The 16,523-nt window shown below is 43.1% G+C and overlaps 1 protein-coding gene across 1 annotated transcript; it reads right to left on the reverse strand.

Annotated features, from left to right (window-relative positions):
- Positions 1-735: 735 nt before the first annotated feature.
- ATOH1 (atonal bHLH transcription factor 1) lies at positions 736-2,810 on the reverse strand. The gene has a single exon (XM_070408961.1). The coding sequence runs from the start codon at positions 2,656-2,658 to the stop codon at positions 1,603-1,605; it is 1,056 nt and encodes a 351-aa protein (XP_070265062.1). The 5' UTR covers positions 2,659-2,810; the 3' UTR covers positions 736-1,602.
- Between the last annotated feature and the right edge of the window lie 13,713 nt (positions 2,811-16,523).

Below are 16,523 nucleotides of genomic sequence, written 5' to 3' on the forward strand. Positions count from 1 at the left end.
AGCAGAATTGCTTGTAAGGAAAAACATGAGTGGAGGTCAACAACTTCCTAGGATAACTGCAGGTTCTGATTTTTGAATCGATTAACCTCAACCCCTTTCCTCAGGTTCTTTTCCATTGTTCTCTTTTTCTCTTTGCCTTCAAACCTCCTCCTCCCCAGAAAGAGGGAAGGAGGAAGGAAGAGAGGAGAGAGAGGGAGAGAGAGAAGGGGAGGGAGAAAAAGAATGGGCTTGTGCTGTGAATTTGACCTTAACAAGAAAAGCTCTCAGCTTGGCTAGTTTTTATGAAGTGGCAATAGGAAACCCTAGTAAAGTTCACTACTCCTGGCGAAATTCTAGGAGACCTGCACACAACCTTGCAGAGGTCGTTGAGGCTAGGAGTGAGGAAGACTGGAAAGATCCTGACTACTCAAGAGCAGCACTTACAAAGTCGGGAGAAGTGTTACCTCACAATTTAATTATTGACCAGCGCTTTCCGCCCCTAGGGTTTCTGGTCTTACTTGAAGATATGAGGTTAATAACAGAATTGTTCTTCAAAACTCTCAGATCGAACAAATTGGCACTTATTAGAAGAGAGCTCAATTCTTCAAGGTTATTTTGAAACTGTTTTTCATGCTTACATTAGAATGGAATAAGTGACAAATAAAAGTTATTTTCAAGTTTATTTTTATCATTTGCAAAAGGAAATACATAAAACAATGGCAATGGCTTTGCTAATTTAAAATAAAATGGTCTCAAGTAGAAAACGTAAAAAATGAATCAAGGTAAGTAGAAATGGTAGCAAACACTCAATAATAAATACGTTCTAACATTAACAAAGCAAAAATAAAATTGACCAAATGCTTTTGACACTACTGGGTATGATTTTTTTTTATTTTAATTTTTTAAACAAAAATTTGCAAAAAGCTTAAGGATTATAAGTGGCCGTGTTTAAAAAACAAAACTGGTCTGCAATTGGCAGTTGAGTTTGTCCCGGAGCCGCTGCAGTAGCGGCTGATAAAGTGCGTGCGCCAAGTTTCCTAAAAGACGCCAACTTTCTCGCGATCGGATATACATACTGGGTATGTTTATACAACACATACACTTCCAAGTTCCCCGTTTTCGAACAATTCCACAGTCAAAAGTCACTCACTTTGGAAGCCTTAACTTTGAGTTTCATAACGCATTTTGGGGAAACAATTGAGGAATACTAACTCTCCCACACGTGAGCGCGCGCAACACACAGGGATGGATGCCCAGGGCATAAAATAAATTAAACACAAACCAGCGATAGAGAAGATGCGATGTTTTAGCAGCGTATTGGCAGCAGGGAACTAGGTATATATAATTAATTATACCCTATCTATAGGGGAAGCAGAAGGTGGGAGGGAAGAACACGACTTTAACAGGTTTTCATCAAACAACATTGGACGATGGGAAGTTTGGAATAGCGGAGGCTTTTGCAAACCATCAAATGTAGCTGCCATCTGAAGCCAAGTCGTTGCTAAACAACGACCGTCGCCGCGCAAACATTAAAAGGGTGCGGGATCTTTAGCCGCAGGGCTGTCCGCGCACGGGGAAGGGGCGATTTTGTCTCTGTCTGTGTTCAGGGTTTCTGTCACCTTCCTAACTGGCCTCATCCGAGTCACTGTAATGGGAATGGGGAGAAAACTCCCCGTCGCTTCTGTGAGACCGGGGCGAAGTTTTGCTACTTTCCTCCGGCCCTGGCTGCAGGATGCCCCCGGGCAGCGATGGCGACAGGTTCTTCTGCGCCATCATCGCCGTCAGGGCGCTGTCCTCGAAAGTCGAGAAGTGCAAGGCGTCCAGCGGCACCGAGTACCCTCCCGCCGAGGCCGGGGCGGAGAAGCGAGTCCGGCAACTGCCGGGCGGGGTCGGCCGCTGGCCCGCTCCGGAGGCCGGCGGTGCCCCCGCGGCGGGCGCGGTGCCCGCACCGCCTTCATAGGGGGCGGCGGCGCGGAGGTGGTGGTGGTCGCTCTTGCACGAGGTGGGCGGCGGCGGCGGCTGGTCCCCGGCGCTGGGCGTTTGCAGCAGCTCGGACAAGGCGTTGATGTAGATCTGAGCCATCTGCAGGGTCTCGTACTTGGACAGCTTCTTGTCGTTGTTGAAGGACGGAATAACGTTGCGCAGCTGGTCGAAGGCGTGGTTCAGCCCGTGCATCCTGCGTCGCTCCCTGGCGTTGGCCGCCAGCCGCCTTTGCTTCTGGACCCCGTTCACCTGTTTGCTGGAAGGGGCGCGCTGGCGGCTGCAGCCCAGCTCATCTACCATCACCCCGCCTTTCAGCTTGCAAAGCTGTTCCCGCACTTTCACGGGGCCCGGGCTCTTGCTACTGCCTCCGCCGCCGCCGCTTCTCCTCCCCAGCTCCCCCCGGCCGTCCATCTCCTCCCGGGGCGCCGCCGCCTCGGAGGCACCCAGCTCGGGGGAATGCAGCAAGTACTGGGCGGCGCGTGCCGTGCAGATGCCCTGCAAAGTGGGAGCCAGCCAGGCGCGTGGGTCTGTGCCGTCCAGGAGGGACAGCTCGGCTGGGTACACGGGATGCTCTCTCGTCTGCAGGGTCGCAGGTGGCTGTGGCGGCTGCGGGAGGTGGTGCGGCGGGGGATGGCGATGGTGGGCCCCTAACTCCTTCACTTCAGCCCACTCTTCTACGTGCAGCAGGCGGGACATTGCACTGCAGAAGCTCGGAGGCTCGGAGGCTCGGAGGCTCGGAGGCGAAGGAGGCACTGGCAAACCGGCTCCACAAAAAAAACACAAAAAACCCCTTCCCGGGTCTCTACTGCAATGTCTTATTTTTTTTCCTCCTCGACCCTCCCCCACCCACTCTGAGATCACACACCAGGTCGCGTGCAACGAAGCTTCTCCGGTTGCTGAAGGCGCTGCGCCCCTTTAAAAAGCGGCACGCGCCAGAGTGGCTCCCCCGCTCCTCTCCCAGCCCCCTCCTCGCGCCGGTCGCGTGTCTGCTCAGCCAATGGAGGGCGCGGGCAGGCGCGTGCGAGCAGCCAATCAAAGAGTTTTTACACCCGGAGAAAAGTTCCTGCGCCCGAAGGACCCGGGCGCCAGTTCTGGGTCTGCCCCCCCGCACCCCCTTCCTCCCGCCTCCTTCTTCAGGTTCGTTGAATTCATATGTTAATTGCGGGTTGTAATCCGACTCCGGTGTAGTGTCACCGGGCCAGCGGCCGGGGTGCGTGAGCCGACGCGGAGCGGACTCCCGGTGGCAGCCCCAGCCGACTCCGACTCCGGGGGGACCAGCCGACGGCTCCGGGCTAGGCTGGACGTGCCAGGCGCGGGGAGGGCTGTCGCGGCGCGGAGAAGCGCTCCTGCCCTTTGCTGCCTCGCAGCTGGGATCGCGGCCCGCACAGTTTGTGCCCAAGCATTTAAAATCTCTCATATAAGTGTATACATGTATGACACATGCATACGTATACTACACGTATGTGTATGTAAATCTTTCATAGGTAGGTCGATGTGTAATTGCTAAATGATGAAGACCACTTAAAATCAATGTTAGAATTAAAAACGAAACCGTCTCAGAATACGTTTCTTAAGTTTCATCTCTGTCTAGATTGGCTTTATGTAATCTTTTAAAAAAAATTATTGCTTTCTCTTTCCTTTTTTTTAAAAAAAATATATTTTATTGATTTTTTACAGATAGGAAGGGAGAAGGATAGAGAGTTAAACATCAATCAGGGGCCTCCTGCATACTCCCTACTGGGGATGTGACCGCAACCCAGGTACATGCCCTTGACCGGAATCGAACCTGGGACCCTTCCGTCTACAGGCCGAGGCTCTATCCACTGAGCCAAACCGGTGAGGGCATAATCTTTTTCTTAATCAAAGTAAAACTGTGGCACAGCTATAGAATGTACCAAATTCCAGATGCCTCAATGCTCTCCGCCCCCTTCTCCTAGCACCCTGCGGCCAACTAGTATGTTTTCTGCAGGAAACTCTCTTCTGAGTAGTTTGGGGCGGGGATATTTTACAGCGTCCGTACCCACAGTAGGACTCCTTACTAAAAGGCTGCCAGGGCAGTGTCCCCAAAGGAGAATGAAAGGCACCTGCGTTCCCGGCCATTCGGAACACTTTCAAGGTACAGAGTCCACAGTTACCTACCCCTCTGCTTCAGGAGCCCCAGGTGGCATACGGCGCGTGGCTTCTCTGGCAACACCCAGAAACCACAGCCTCCCCCTCCCCATCCCCTTACATTTCCAGGGGATGTACTCTCCCCCAGGACTCCCCTTCTTTTCCCCTACCCTCGCCGCAGCGGGCCAGAACGCCGCCAAAGCCCAGCCCGGGAAGTCCTGCGCCAAGCTGGGACCTTTCTCCCACGTCGGTCCCAGCAGCCTGGTCTTTCGTATTCGCAGCAAAAAGCCAATCAGAAACACCCCAGCCCTGGGCACGCCCCGGCTTGCGCCCCACACCGCCCCACCTTGGGGCGCACGCGGCAGCGACCTTAGGGCCCCGGGAGTGGGACCCAACCGGCTGCTACTGGTTCAGCTCTCCAGCGATGGCTGTGGTCCAGATAGGAGTCCCTTCCGCCAGAGAAGATGATGAAGAGAAAAGCCGGCAGAAATAGAAGAGCTCTCCGGAACAAGACACCACCGTGCCCAGAATCCACTGAAAGTTGTTCTCGCTAGTATTCGCAGGGACTTGATGTAACCTGACATTTAGAACTCCTTGGACAGAAAAACCTCTGGGACTGGATTGGAGATTATATATATATTCTATACCAGTGATTTTCAAACAGTGTACCACAAGAATTTTTAAAACATGCAATACCTGCCCTAACCAGTTTGACTCAGTGGATAGAGCGTCTCAGCCTGCAGACTGAATGGTCCCAGGTTCGATTCCCGTCAAGGGCACATCCCCAGTAGGGGGTGTGCAGGAGGCAGCTGATCCATGTTTCTCTCTCATAGATGTTTCTAACTCTCTATCCCTCTCTGTAAAAAATCAATAAAATATATTTAAAAAGAAAAAAACAAAACACAACGTGCAACACCTGACTATTTAGTCAGGGGCACTAACCCTTTTTTCCCCTTAGATTGTCAAATAAAAAAATGGTAACAGTCAACACAACAATAACTGTCTGGTGTGAATAAATCAAAATTATTCCTATTTTTTGTCAGCTCGGCAAAAAATATAATTTTTGGTGTGCCGCAGAATTTCAGTAATTACTTTATGTGTGCCATGAGATGAAAAAGGTTGAAAATTGCTGTTCTATACTACATACTATTTTCTACCCTTCTATACCTTTATGAAGAGAGATACAATCTCTATAAAGGCATAGAGCTATAATAGAATTGAGTGCTAAAATGGTATTCAGTACATCATTTGTTACCAGTTTTTTCTTCACCCTTGTCTATTTGTTGCTGTGTAGAATAGAGACAGTCCTGGACCTGCCTTAAGAGGCAGAAAGCCCAGAGCTGGATTCTTATGTGAATATTTACTAGTAGGTTCTGCTTTAAATAAATACGTTAAATAAGAAGAACAGAAACAAAAGCAAAACCAGAAAAAAACAGACCTAATCTGAAAACCATTGATAAAAATAAAGAAAAGGTGAATAGGAAAAGTCACTAGTTCTTTTTTTGGGGGAGGGGGTGTAAAATTCTCCAATTTTATGTGATTGGAATGAGTACTATTGGAATCAACGCATGAAGCTACTTCTCTAAATAGTGCTACTATGTAAAATATGCTACTTCAAAAAATAATTGCTAATAGTAGTAGGTACCAAAAGGTGACTTTCAGAAAAATGATTAATCATCTTTTACATATGCATGACAGTTTAGACAGCAAGAGCCTGGAAGTATCAGCAGTTTATATTACATTTATTCCTCATACATTGACTTTTCCCAACTGTATCAATTGACAGTTACTCCTGGAATTCTTCCACATAATGTCACTATCAAATAAATATGACCAAGTTTTCCTCAGCTTGCATTATCTAGACTCCCGTGTATATTTTAAATTTGACTGCCCAATATTCATTTCCCTCTGAGCTTAAACAGTTGTATGGGCTGTAGCTAAATATTTGCTGAATACATGGAATATTGATCCCAATTTTCCAGCTTTATAGATAATCACTAGTATTATTACTTTTTAAAAACAAATCTCAATTTTTAGGTGAGTAATTTAGAGTATCCCAAAAATGTGAGGGACAGTTAAGATTGTTTTGTAGTTTGTGGTGAATTACATTTCTTTTGCCCTTAGAATAAACAGGAAGCTATTTTTCTTTGCCCTCCCCTCCCTTTCCTTCTCTTCCATTAGGGTGGATTGAGGAAGCCAGGTATTTGAGTGTGGGAGGGGACAAGGGTCCAGTGCATGGGGTTGGAGCCCCAGTCCTGTGAGTAGGTTGTCCCAGAATAGGATTCGTGGCCTGGGATGCCAAATATCAAGTGAAATGAGTGTGTGTAGGGGCTGGGTGGTGGCAGCAACAGCAGAGAGTAGGATATAGCAGTTTAAGCAGAGAGAGGAGGGCCTCTGTGTGTGTGGACAGCTGGGTTAGTTACCTATGGGAGGGTTAATGAACAAAGAAAATATTTGACATTCATTGTCAGGAAAGGGAGTTACAAATATGGGAATGGAGAAAGCTGTAGAGTTCGATTTCAATTGGTGACTTTTATATGAATTTATGATTTTCAATATGTATAAACTAGAGGCCCAATGCACGAAATTCGTGAACGGGTAGGTCCCTAGTGGCTGCTGGCTGCCGGCCGTGGCCTGCCTTTATTCTGCACTGCCCCCTGGTGGTCAGCGCATGTCATAGTGAGCAATCGAGCTCCAGGTCAGTCGAACTCCAAAGGGGACACTTTGCATATTAGGCTTTTATATATATAGATAGATAATAGAGAAATAAACAGATATAAATGTAGTGTGTGTGTGTGTGTGTGTGTGTGGTGTAGTTATATATATTTATACCTATATATATTCTCTAGTTCTTTTCATTCTCAGGGCCTGGGATCAGCAACGAGTATATCTGGTTCCCAGAGTTTAGTTTCTAAATAAAATGTCCACTAATAAGAACAAGGGTTCTTAGAAAAATGGGTTGATTCCAGGGATGGTGTAGGAAAAACACACACATACAGAACATGAACATAAAACATCTTATGTCAGAAATAAGGAAGTTCTCAATGTTAGAGACATGTCAAAAGAGCATAGGAGCCTGTTTGAAGCAGCTTCCACTGACAAAATATAGGACAAGTTTTTTTTTAGCATCAAAACATGTAATGATAGCAACAAATTACCTACCATAGAGAGATAAAGGAATCTATGAATCCTTACTAATATAACAGAATAAATAATATATTGATGGTTTACTAATTACTTTGTTACAAAATATGTATTGATTACAAAGAAAGAAGATGAACTCTACCACTATGGTGAAATATGGCAGATACCAATTTAAGTGATCAAAGATCAGTGATGATACTTTGGTTCTCCTGATACAGTGACAGCACATCTTTTTTCCAACAAAAACTTTAATAATCTGTGTAAATTTCTTTTCCAGATATATTTCCCAGGTAAAACTAGTTTAGGTCTGTTTGCAAAGGGACTGAAAGGATCTTTAGGGGGACCTGGTAACCCTTTCCCATGATTGGTTCAAATTTGCTCAGGTGTAGAAACTAGAATAATATTAGTAAATTTTTATTTTGATGGTTGACATCAATTTTTGGCCTACCTACTTTTGGTCTTTTCTGGGTGCATAGATCAAACAATACCTTGTTAGCTACCTGTATTCATTTCTTATTGCTATTATAGCAAACGTTGTGGTTAGGGTTATCCAGGGAGACAGAATCAGTAGGAGATTCTATATGTATTTATGTATTTTAAAGAATTGGCTCACCAGGTTGTAGGGGATGGCGAGTCTGGAATCTGTAGAGCAGGCCAGCAGGCTGAAGACTCAGGCAGGAGTTAATGCTGCAGGTGTAAGGCAGAATTTTTCCTCTGGGAAACCTCAATTTCTGCTCTGCAGGCCTCCAACTAATTGCAGGAAGCTGCCCCACATCATTGAGGCTAATTGCTTTTACTTAAAGGATTATAAACTGATTGTAGATATTCACATCTACAAAATACCTTTACAGAACACCTAGATTAGGGTTTGACTGAATAACTGGGTACTACAGTCTAGCCAGTTGATACACATAACTGACCATCATAACAAATAGTAAACATAGTGGCTTAAAACCATACAAATATATTACCTTACAGTTATGGAGGTTAGAGGTTTGAGGTTTCACTGGGCCAAAATCAAGGTGGTAGTGGGCCATGCTCTTTCTGAAATCACCAGGGAAGAGAACCCATTTCCTTGCCTTTTCTAGCTTAAGCGTTAAATCCGTTGAAGCACAGCCTACTCTTTAAACATTTCCCCCCTTTAAAAGATGTTGATAAAGCTCTTCTGGCATTTCCACCTCACTTACTGTAGGACAGTGCTTCTCCCGAGTTTAAGAAATCCATCCCAGTATAATATTTGGACTTCTAGGACATTAAATCCAGAGTTACGGAAGTTCCTGTAGGTATTGCAGAGCTTTTGGTAAATAGTTCCTACTTCCACAATAAGAACAGTACTTCTCTAGGTCCCCATGCTGAAACTTGACCCTAGCTCTATGCCTACAAAGTATGTATGAGAAAGGTGAGGCAAATCTCGATGGGTGTAAGAATTGTCTTAGGAGGCTGCTTACTTGCATGAAGTCTCTGCATGGTCTCCAGGCAAGGGGTGTGGGCTATCCTATAATAATAAAAGGCTAATATGCAAATTGACCAGTCACTATGATGCCCACTGACCACCAGGGGGCAGATGCTCAACGCAGGAGCTTCCCCCTGGTGGTCAGTGTGCTCCCCAGCCAGAACCTGGGCTTACGGCTGGCAAGCACAGTGGTGGTGGCACTAAGGATGTCCGACTAATGGCTTAGGCCCACTCCCCATGGGAAGTGGGCCTAAGCCAGCAGTTGGACATTCCCCGGGGCTCCCAGACTGTGAGAGGGAGCAGGCCAGGCTGAGGGACACCCCCCCACACACCTGTCAGTGCATGATTTTCGTGCACTGGGCCTCTAGTTCTTAAATAATGGAAAGCGGGCCATTTCAGGAGGCCTAGATGATTCAGCAGAAGATGGGGATCCAAGCACATGCACTCATGTTTCCGTTCTGTCCTCAGGTTCCCATTTCTTCTCTATCAAGGCCTTGAACTTAGCATAGTAAATTTGCCAGGGCAGTGCCTGCTTTCTTTGCAATACTGCTTCTCTCACACTCAGGTCTGATTTTCAGTAAATTGTTCTCTGATTTCAGTACATGTGGTGTCATAGAGGTTTCCTGGATTTGACGTTATGTCCTGAGTTGATGGTTGGCTGACCTGAGCCCACCATTTGCTTTCCGTGGTGTATCCATGGTACTGAATCTATATCTGCAGTCTTTTTTGACCACCACTGCTGCCATATCTCTTGAATGGCAGAGATATTGCCTAAATTCAATATATCCCCTTCCTCCTGTATCCTGACCCAATTCACCCGGATGAGACTCTTAGTAATAGTGACCCTGTATCCTGCCAGGGGTTACCACACTCACTTGTCACTAACAGTGCAGTCTTCTTCACTATCTGGCCAGTGACTGATCCAATTCAAGAATTCCATTGGAGATTCTGCTTCCTAGACCACTTCCAGTATGAATTACTTTAGCTTGGGTTCTCCCAAAAGTAGATCCTTAGACAAGGTTTCACATTGTGGTAAAATGGGTATTTGCTTTTAAATTATTTGTTAAATTGTTCATAATTGTGTGCTTATATTTTATATATTTGATAGAACATGTGCTATATTTCTCAATTAATTTTTAAATCTCTTCTTGTACTATACAAAGAAATAAATTCCAGATGAGTTGAAAATTAAATATAAAAACAAAATTATAAATATATATATATAGAGGTTAATGTAAGTAAGTGTTTTACTGACATCAGGGTAAGTAAGGGTATTCTCTGCATAAAATCACTGGAATATTTAATAATTCAATAATTCTTTAAATATTTTAAAATTAATACTTTTAATAATAAGAGTTCAACAAACTATAATACATAAAAATAAAAAGAACCTTTTTTCATGTACAAAATCATAGAAATTAAAAGTAAATGACAAACTGGAAAAGATATTTGCAACAATTTTTGTACACAATGGGTTAATAAACATAATATAAAAAGAAACTATAAATGCTGATAAGAAAATGACTAGTTCCTGATAGAAAAACAGCCAAAAGATAAGAGTAGGTAATTCATGAAAGAGCAGTAAAAATGGTCCATAAAGATGAAAAACATATTCAACCAGGAAATGAAAATTAAAACAATAAGAGAGTTCCAATTAACTGTTTCAGATTAAACACACAGATGCTCTCCTTAATCATTAATATGACAAAGGACCCCAAAGCATAAACCCAAAGATAATGGCTAAAGAGACAATAACAAACGAAAGACGTCAACTAATTTTATAAAATAGAAACAGATGAACGGGTGATAATCGACTTAGCAGAACTGAGAAAGCCTATACCTTGGTCTGCAGGGAAAGCCAGGGAGAAGATCAATTCCTGCCTCAAATCCCTGAAGATATGCAGCTGCTGGAGGCACCAGATATCTCTGAAGGCAGAGTCAAGGAAAGGGTTGATGGAGGAGGGTCTGCAACCTAATTCTGCTATTGGTGTACATGCAAATTTGGACATTTTTATATTTCTAAGGATCCTTTATTACCTCTTTCCATTCTAAATTGAGCTCCCACTCTTCTACAGTAGTAAATAATGATGATTCCTTCATTTACTCTCACAGAAGCTTCCAGGATATTTTCATTTGTACAACTGTTATTGGACAATTTTTGTGTCTGTTTTAAAGACAATTTCTGTGTACACCATGCACTTGATAAGGCTGCAATACTGACACTTTTGGCACCACTTGAAGGTACATCTCAGAATGCCTCTTTAAGTGGGAGTTTCTGAGTAATGATTCTGGTAGTCAATTTAATTTAGGAAAACATAATAATAGTTCTCTGGGAAAATAAAAAAAAAATAGTTTCCTGGATTTACTCAATGAGTATATATATTGAGCATTCAATGTGTATAACACAACACAAGGCAAACAAATTTGACTCTTGCCCGACAGTATCAGGTGTGGCTCAATGGTTGACCTATGAACCAGCATGTCACAATTCGATTCCTGGTCAGGGCACATGCCGGGGATGTGGGCTCAATACCCTGTGTGGGGCATGCAGGAAGCAGCCGATCAATGATTCTCTCTCATCATTGATGTTTCTATCTCTACCTCTCCCTACATCTCTGGAATCAATATATATATATATTTTAAAGACAACTTTTGCTAAAGACCTGTAGGTTGACTCTTGCTAAAACCTGCAGGTCTTAAATTTGGCTTCTTGGATTCTTTCAGGCTGAAGACCGTGTTCCTTAGTCTTTTAGGCCTCTAAGACTCTGCGTAGGTTGGTTCCTACTCACCTCTATGACTCACTTCCTACCCTTCTTACCTTTGCTTTCAGGGCTCTTGGACCGGTTTTCTGTTCATTCAGCCACATTGGCATCTCAGTCTCAGATGAGCTTTGCTTTCTCTTACTGAAGGATGATTGCTAATCTCTCTGAATGAAATGGTCTGTAGTCCCCACCTCTATTCCCCAAACTTGTACTCACCGTTAGCTTAAGCTTTTTACTTCTTCCAGTAAGCCTTGTAAGATCTAAATAAAACCAGGTTAGGTTTCCTTGTTATACACTCTCATTTTTTCCTTATTCTTTTCCTTCAGGGAATTAATCTCAGTGGGTAATTACACATCCATTGGTTTAATTATTTGTTTAATGTCTTTCACTGACTCTGGAGTGTGAACTCCATGATGTCGTTCACTATGTTAGGTACATTGTTTAACTCAGTGTCTGGAACATGGATGGCACTCAATCAACATAAATTGAAAGAAAGAATACCTTCAAGTTTAATTTTGTTTTATTAGTTTTCTCAAAGAATGATTTAGTTGCTGCAACATTTTGACCTAGTAAAACCTAAGTACTCTCTGTGTAGATTTTTAGCTTACAGATATTTGGTTTTGTTTGTGGGAAGTAAAGATGGGAAATTCAGGATTATATTTATACTAGGGGCTGCTATACCCATCTTCTTGGGGTAATTTATATATATTCAGTTTATTTGGGTTGGTCATTCTAGAATATTGATAGCAACCATCAGTATCCGATTCAGATACTAACAGGTACTCTGTTAACATTAAACAGTTCTTTTAATTTCTGGACTTTATAAAGACCATAAAAAGATCTGATAGAGAAAAACTGAACTCACACAAAAGATAAAAAAACAGTTGCAATTTACTAGGCAGTTAATCGAAGCGTAACTATATATACAGCGTATCAGAAAATACACACAGCAATATTCCTCAGTTAGTGACTTCCATCTCTCATGTGAAGGAAATGGTGGATCTGTCTGTCTTGGTACCATTTAGATTATCTTCTTCATTCTTAACCCAAGGGCTGTAATCCACTGACTTCCTTTATTTCCCACTCTTACTCATGCCTTCCCAGGTTCAGTAAGAACAATCACTTAAAAAAAAAAAAAGATCAGTCCTTGCTGCCAATAGTGGAGTTCTCAGTCTGTTTGAAAGTGTGCAGAGTTCAGTCTTCCAATTCAGAGGCTCCCTTACCCTCCCCGCCATTGTGTGCACTGGCGCAGTTCCATCTATTGCTGGAACTTCTAATGTGAGCTCTGTGAAAAGCCTGGCACTCCTGCCAGCTATGTGAAGAGGCTGGTCTTTGCATTCAGCTACCTCTTTCTGCAAAATGCTGCTTGCATTATTCCTTTCTACCCTGTGGTCTGTCTTTCACTCTGCAGTCTTTTCGTCCTGATGCAGCAGTGGGAGAGTTGATCACCTCTGACTTTTAGAAAGAGGTACAATTTGCAGATTGAGGCTAAAACGGAATATTCACTGTATGTCACTGTCAAACATCTCCTTGGCTATCCTTGCCTGGTGTTTGACTAGAGTAATCATTTCTAGGTCACTTACATGCAATCTTTGAGAAGAGAAGCCTTGGGATTGCATTGGCAGACAAACTATGAATTAAAGTAATTAATTTTTATTATCAATTTTTAGTCACCAAAGAAGGAATTAGAATTCAACCAGGAAAAGAATTTATTGACAAATTTTTATTGATAAAATAATTTACCAAAAAATTATGAAAAAATTTAAAATCTCTGAAAAAAGAAAACTATATCAACCAAGATAATAAAATGGTATGTCTGTGGGTAAGGACGGGTTTTCTGTTTGGGGCTGGCTACGTAAGTGACATCAGCAACATTTCTGAAAAAGAAACGAGGATGTAATATTACAGCTCATAAGCAAGGCTACGGTAAAACAAACATCATGTGCACATAGGTGACCCCATCTCCTGCCCAGCTATATTCATCGTGATCCCTACTCCAACATCTTAATCTGATTCCCAACTTGGATCAGTCCATTCTTCCTTTTCAGCTACCATGACCTGAAGATCATCTTATTTCATATGCTTGGCCTGTCATTTCAGCAACAGCTTTTCTTCCTGGCGTGGGCCTGCTCTTTGCTGGGTCCTTTGGCTCAGTGCCTCTGACCTTGGGTGGCTGGTACTCTGAGTCTCTCTGGCTCCCTTCCCACAGCAAGTGATGACTGTAAACTGTAAGACTGTTTTTTACTTCTTTATTTTTAAAGTGTATTAAAATGAAAAGTTAATATTATAGCCTTAAGAAAAGTTTTGGGAATTTCTCCATTCACTGAGTTGGTATATTGGGTTCAGCTATTCTGACATTAAGCAAGAAGGAAATTGTAGATTATTTTCCATTTCATTTAAAAATATTTTAAAAATGGATTAAACATCGAGTCAATATTTTTCCTATAAACCTCTTTCCTTGCGCTAGGAACCTGAGGAATGGATTATAGTTGCAATCTTCTATTTAGGCTTAAGATCTTATTCCAAAACTCGTGGGATGCCAATTTCATCTGATTTTTTGCTACATAATCATCATTCTCTTCACTCAGGAGATCTTTGATAGAACCTTTATGCTATTCCTGAAGGTCCATAATAATATGCTCTTAGTTTTGAAAAAGCTGGTGTATTTGGTGTAGTCTAAGTAGAAAGACAAAATCATTGTGTTTTTTTCCCTGTTTGTTTGTTGTTGTTTTTTTCCACAAATGATCACTGGATGTCAATGACTCCATAGGAACTCTACTTAAACTTCTAACGTGGGCTGAGAGTTAGTGTTCCAACCTGGGCTAGAGTGCTCTAGTGAGACTGAACTCAAATGAGACCAGCCAATTCAGAATTCATTGTGAATTACCAAAAATTGAAGACCAGGCTGGAGCTTTGCCACGTGAATTCCTCAGTGGTGTGTGTGTGTGTGTGTGTGTGTGTGTGTTTTGTGTGTATGACTTGTAAGCCGGGAACACATCTTATCACAGGTCTGTTGGACAGACAGGGAATCGACAAGTCAAAATCAGAAAGGCAAGAGCCAGGTTAACCTGAGCGTCACCAAATGTGCTTAAAGAAGAAATGTGTCACCAAGTCTTTGCTTTAAATGAATGTCTAAGAGTTTCCCTTGCCGGCCCAACTCTCACAGGTCAGGCAGTCAGAGTGGCTTGTGTTTTTTAATTGGGCCAGTGTCTCCTTTAACCAAGTCCTGCTGTATCGTGGGAGGCATGCACTTTCCTGGAGTGGCTGGTGATTCCAGAGCCCAGATAACTCCTTCAATCATTACTATCTGGTTAGTTTTCTGGGGCCAAGAGTGGGTTCTCTACAATGGGCCCTGGAGAAAACTTCCCACCAAGAGGGCTGACTGGTGTCTGGCTCTAATGGTGTGTTAATGGTGGAATGTCTGTGTGGCAGTGGGGCCCTGAATTTGGTCCTCTGTCCTCTGGATTATATCCTTGTCATCTTTGAGGCTTTATAATTCCCATTCTAAAGCCAGATATCCAGGAATGCATGTACTTAATCTTCTTTGTACCATTTGGGGATAAGAGTATGTCCTTCTGGTAAACTATAGTACTGCATCTGGTAGGGAAAAGGGGGGTGATTGAAAAATAACCAAGTTACATAGTGCTTTCACATACATTTTCACGTGATTCTCACAACAACCCTGTGAGGTAGGTGTAGTATATAATGTTTTCATTTTTATTTTGCGAAGAAAGACACCAAAGACTAGAGATCTTAAGTGATGTGCCCAGAGTCATGATAAGTGCCAGGACTCAAACTTGAAGTCATGTCTTCCAACTTCACAGCTTGATTCCACCTTTCAGCAACTACAACCTGAGGGCTACCAGTTTGATGCCATAACGGGGAAGGCGCTTAGTAAGTGAGCATCTAGCTTGTTTAAAATTCAGGTGGTTTAAAAATAATATATTAGTAACCAGAATCCATGGGATCACCACTTGTAGGGGTTCCTCTGGGCTTGCTGCTTGCGAGTTGCTTTGGCATATTAGAAGATCATCTGTGAGTCAGCCTGGACAATGCAGAGCTCCAGAGATGAGGGAATTCTTGTGGCCATCATTACAATGCTGTAGCACTTATCATGCTGTTTAATTGTATGACTTCCCCGCTGGAATACAAAATTTCTAGGGGCAAGCACTGTGACTTATTCATCATTATGTTCTCAGAATTTATTACAGTGCTGGGCACGTAATATGTCCTCAACAAAAATTGGTTGAATTCTCAAGGGGTTGGAATGTTCATGGGATGCTTCCATATTTTACTTGTAAGAAATTGATTTGCATGGAAGAGGTATTATAGATGAATGTGAAGCTGGGTATAAGGAACACTCAAGTTATTTTGGTGGGGGGGGGGGGGAGTATACACAGGCACTGCTATTCCAGGGTGTAATCTCATGATTCAAGTGATCTTTGTTTACAATGACAAATTTACTCAATGTGGTGGCTCTACCTTAGTCAGGGATCCGTGCAAAATGAAGGTATTTGATGATCACTGGGGGTAAAGGGAATGGCCATTGGCAAGGAGAAAAGTGGATGATTTTGGTAAATATGAAGATAATGTTTTTTAGTAATATGTAGTAATATGTAGAGAGCTCCATGATAAAATTCTCCAAAGATGATTAATCACAATGACCAGTGATCCAAAAAGGGTTGGAAGAGGCCTCTGTCTTTTTCTGGTTCAGTTCTGCCAAGGCACATCCTCCCTGGTCCTCCACATCTTTCTGGACACTTAGCCATCAGAAGTCCCAAGACCTGTAGTTGAGACTGTGGTAAATCTTGAACGGGTAGAAAATGAAGGACAAAGCTGTTGCGGTGCAGCGTGAATGCACCTAACCAGAACAGATAGGCAAGACATCCACTGCGTAGGCCGTCCCTCCAAGGCTCATAGGCTGGCTCCAGTGATACCAGGACCGGTGGCTGAAAGCAGCAGTCCTGATGTTGCTCTTCTATGGGTGGATTACAGCCAAGATTTTGTGTGTCACGACCTGGTGAGTAAGAATTTTAAACTTAGGATATAGTACATCAGCTCACCAGTTTTGGGTGCTCAGGATCTAGTTAGCG

This window comes from Myotis yumanensis, unplaced genomic scaffold (genome assembly GCF_028538775.1).
Source record: "Myotis yumanensis isolate MYYU_CA2020_CCGP unplaced genomic scaffold, mMyoYum1.0.hap1 SCAF_1, whole genome shotgun sequence".
Taxonomy (NCBI): domain Eukaryota; kingdom Metazoa; phylum Chordata; class Mammalia; order Chiroptera; family Vespertilionidae; genus Myotis; species Myotis yumanensis.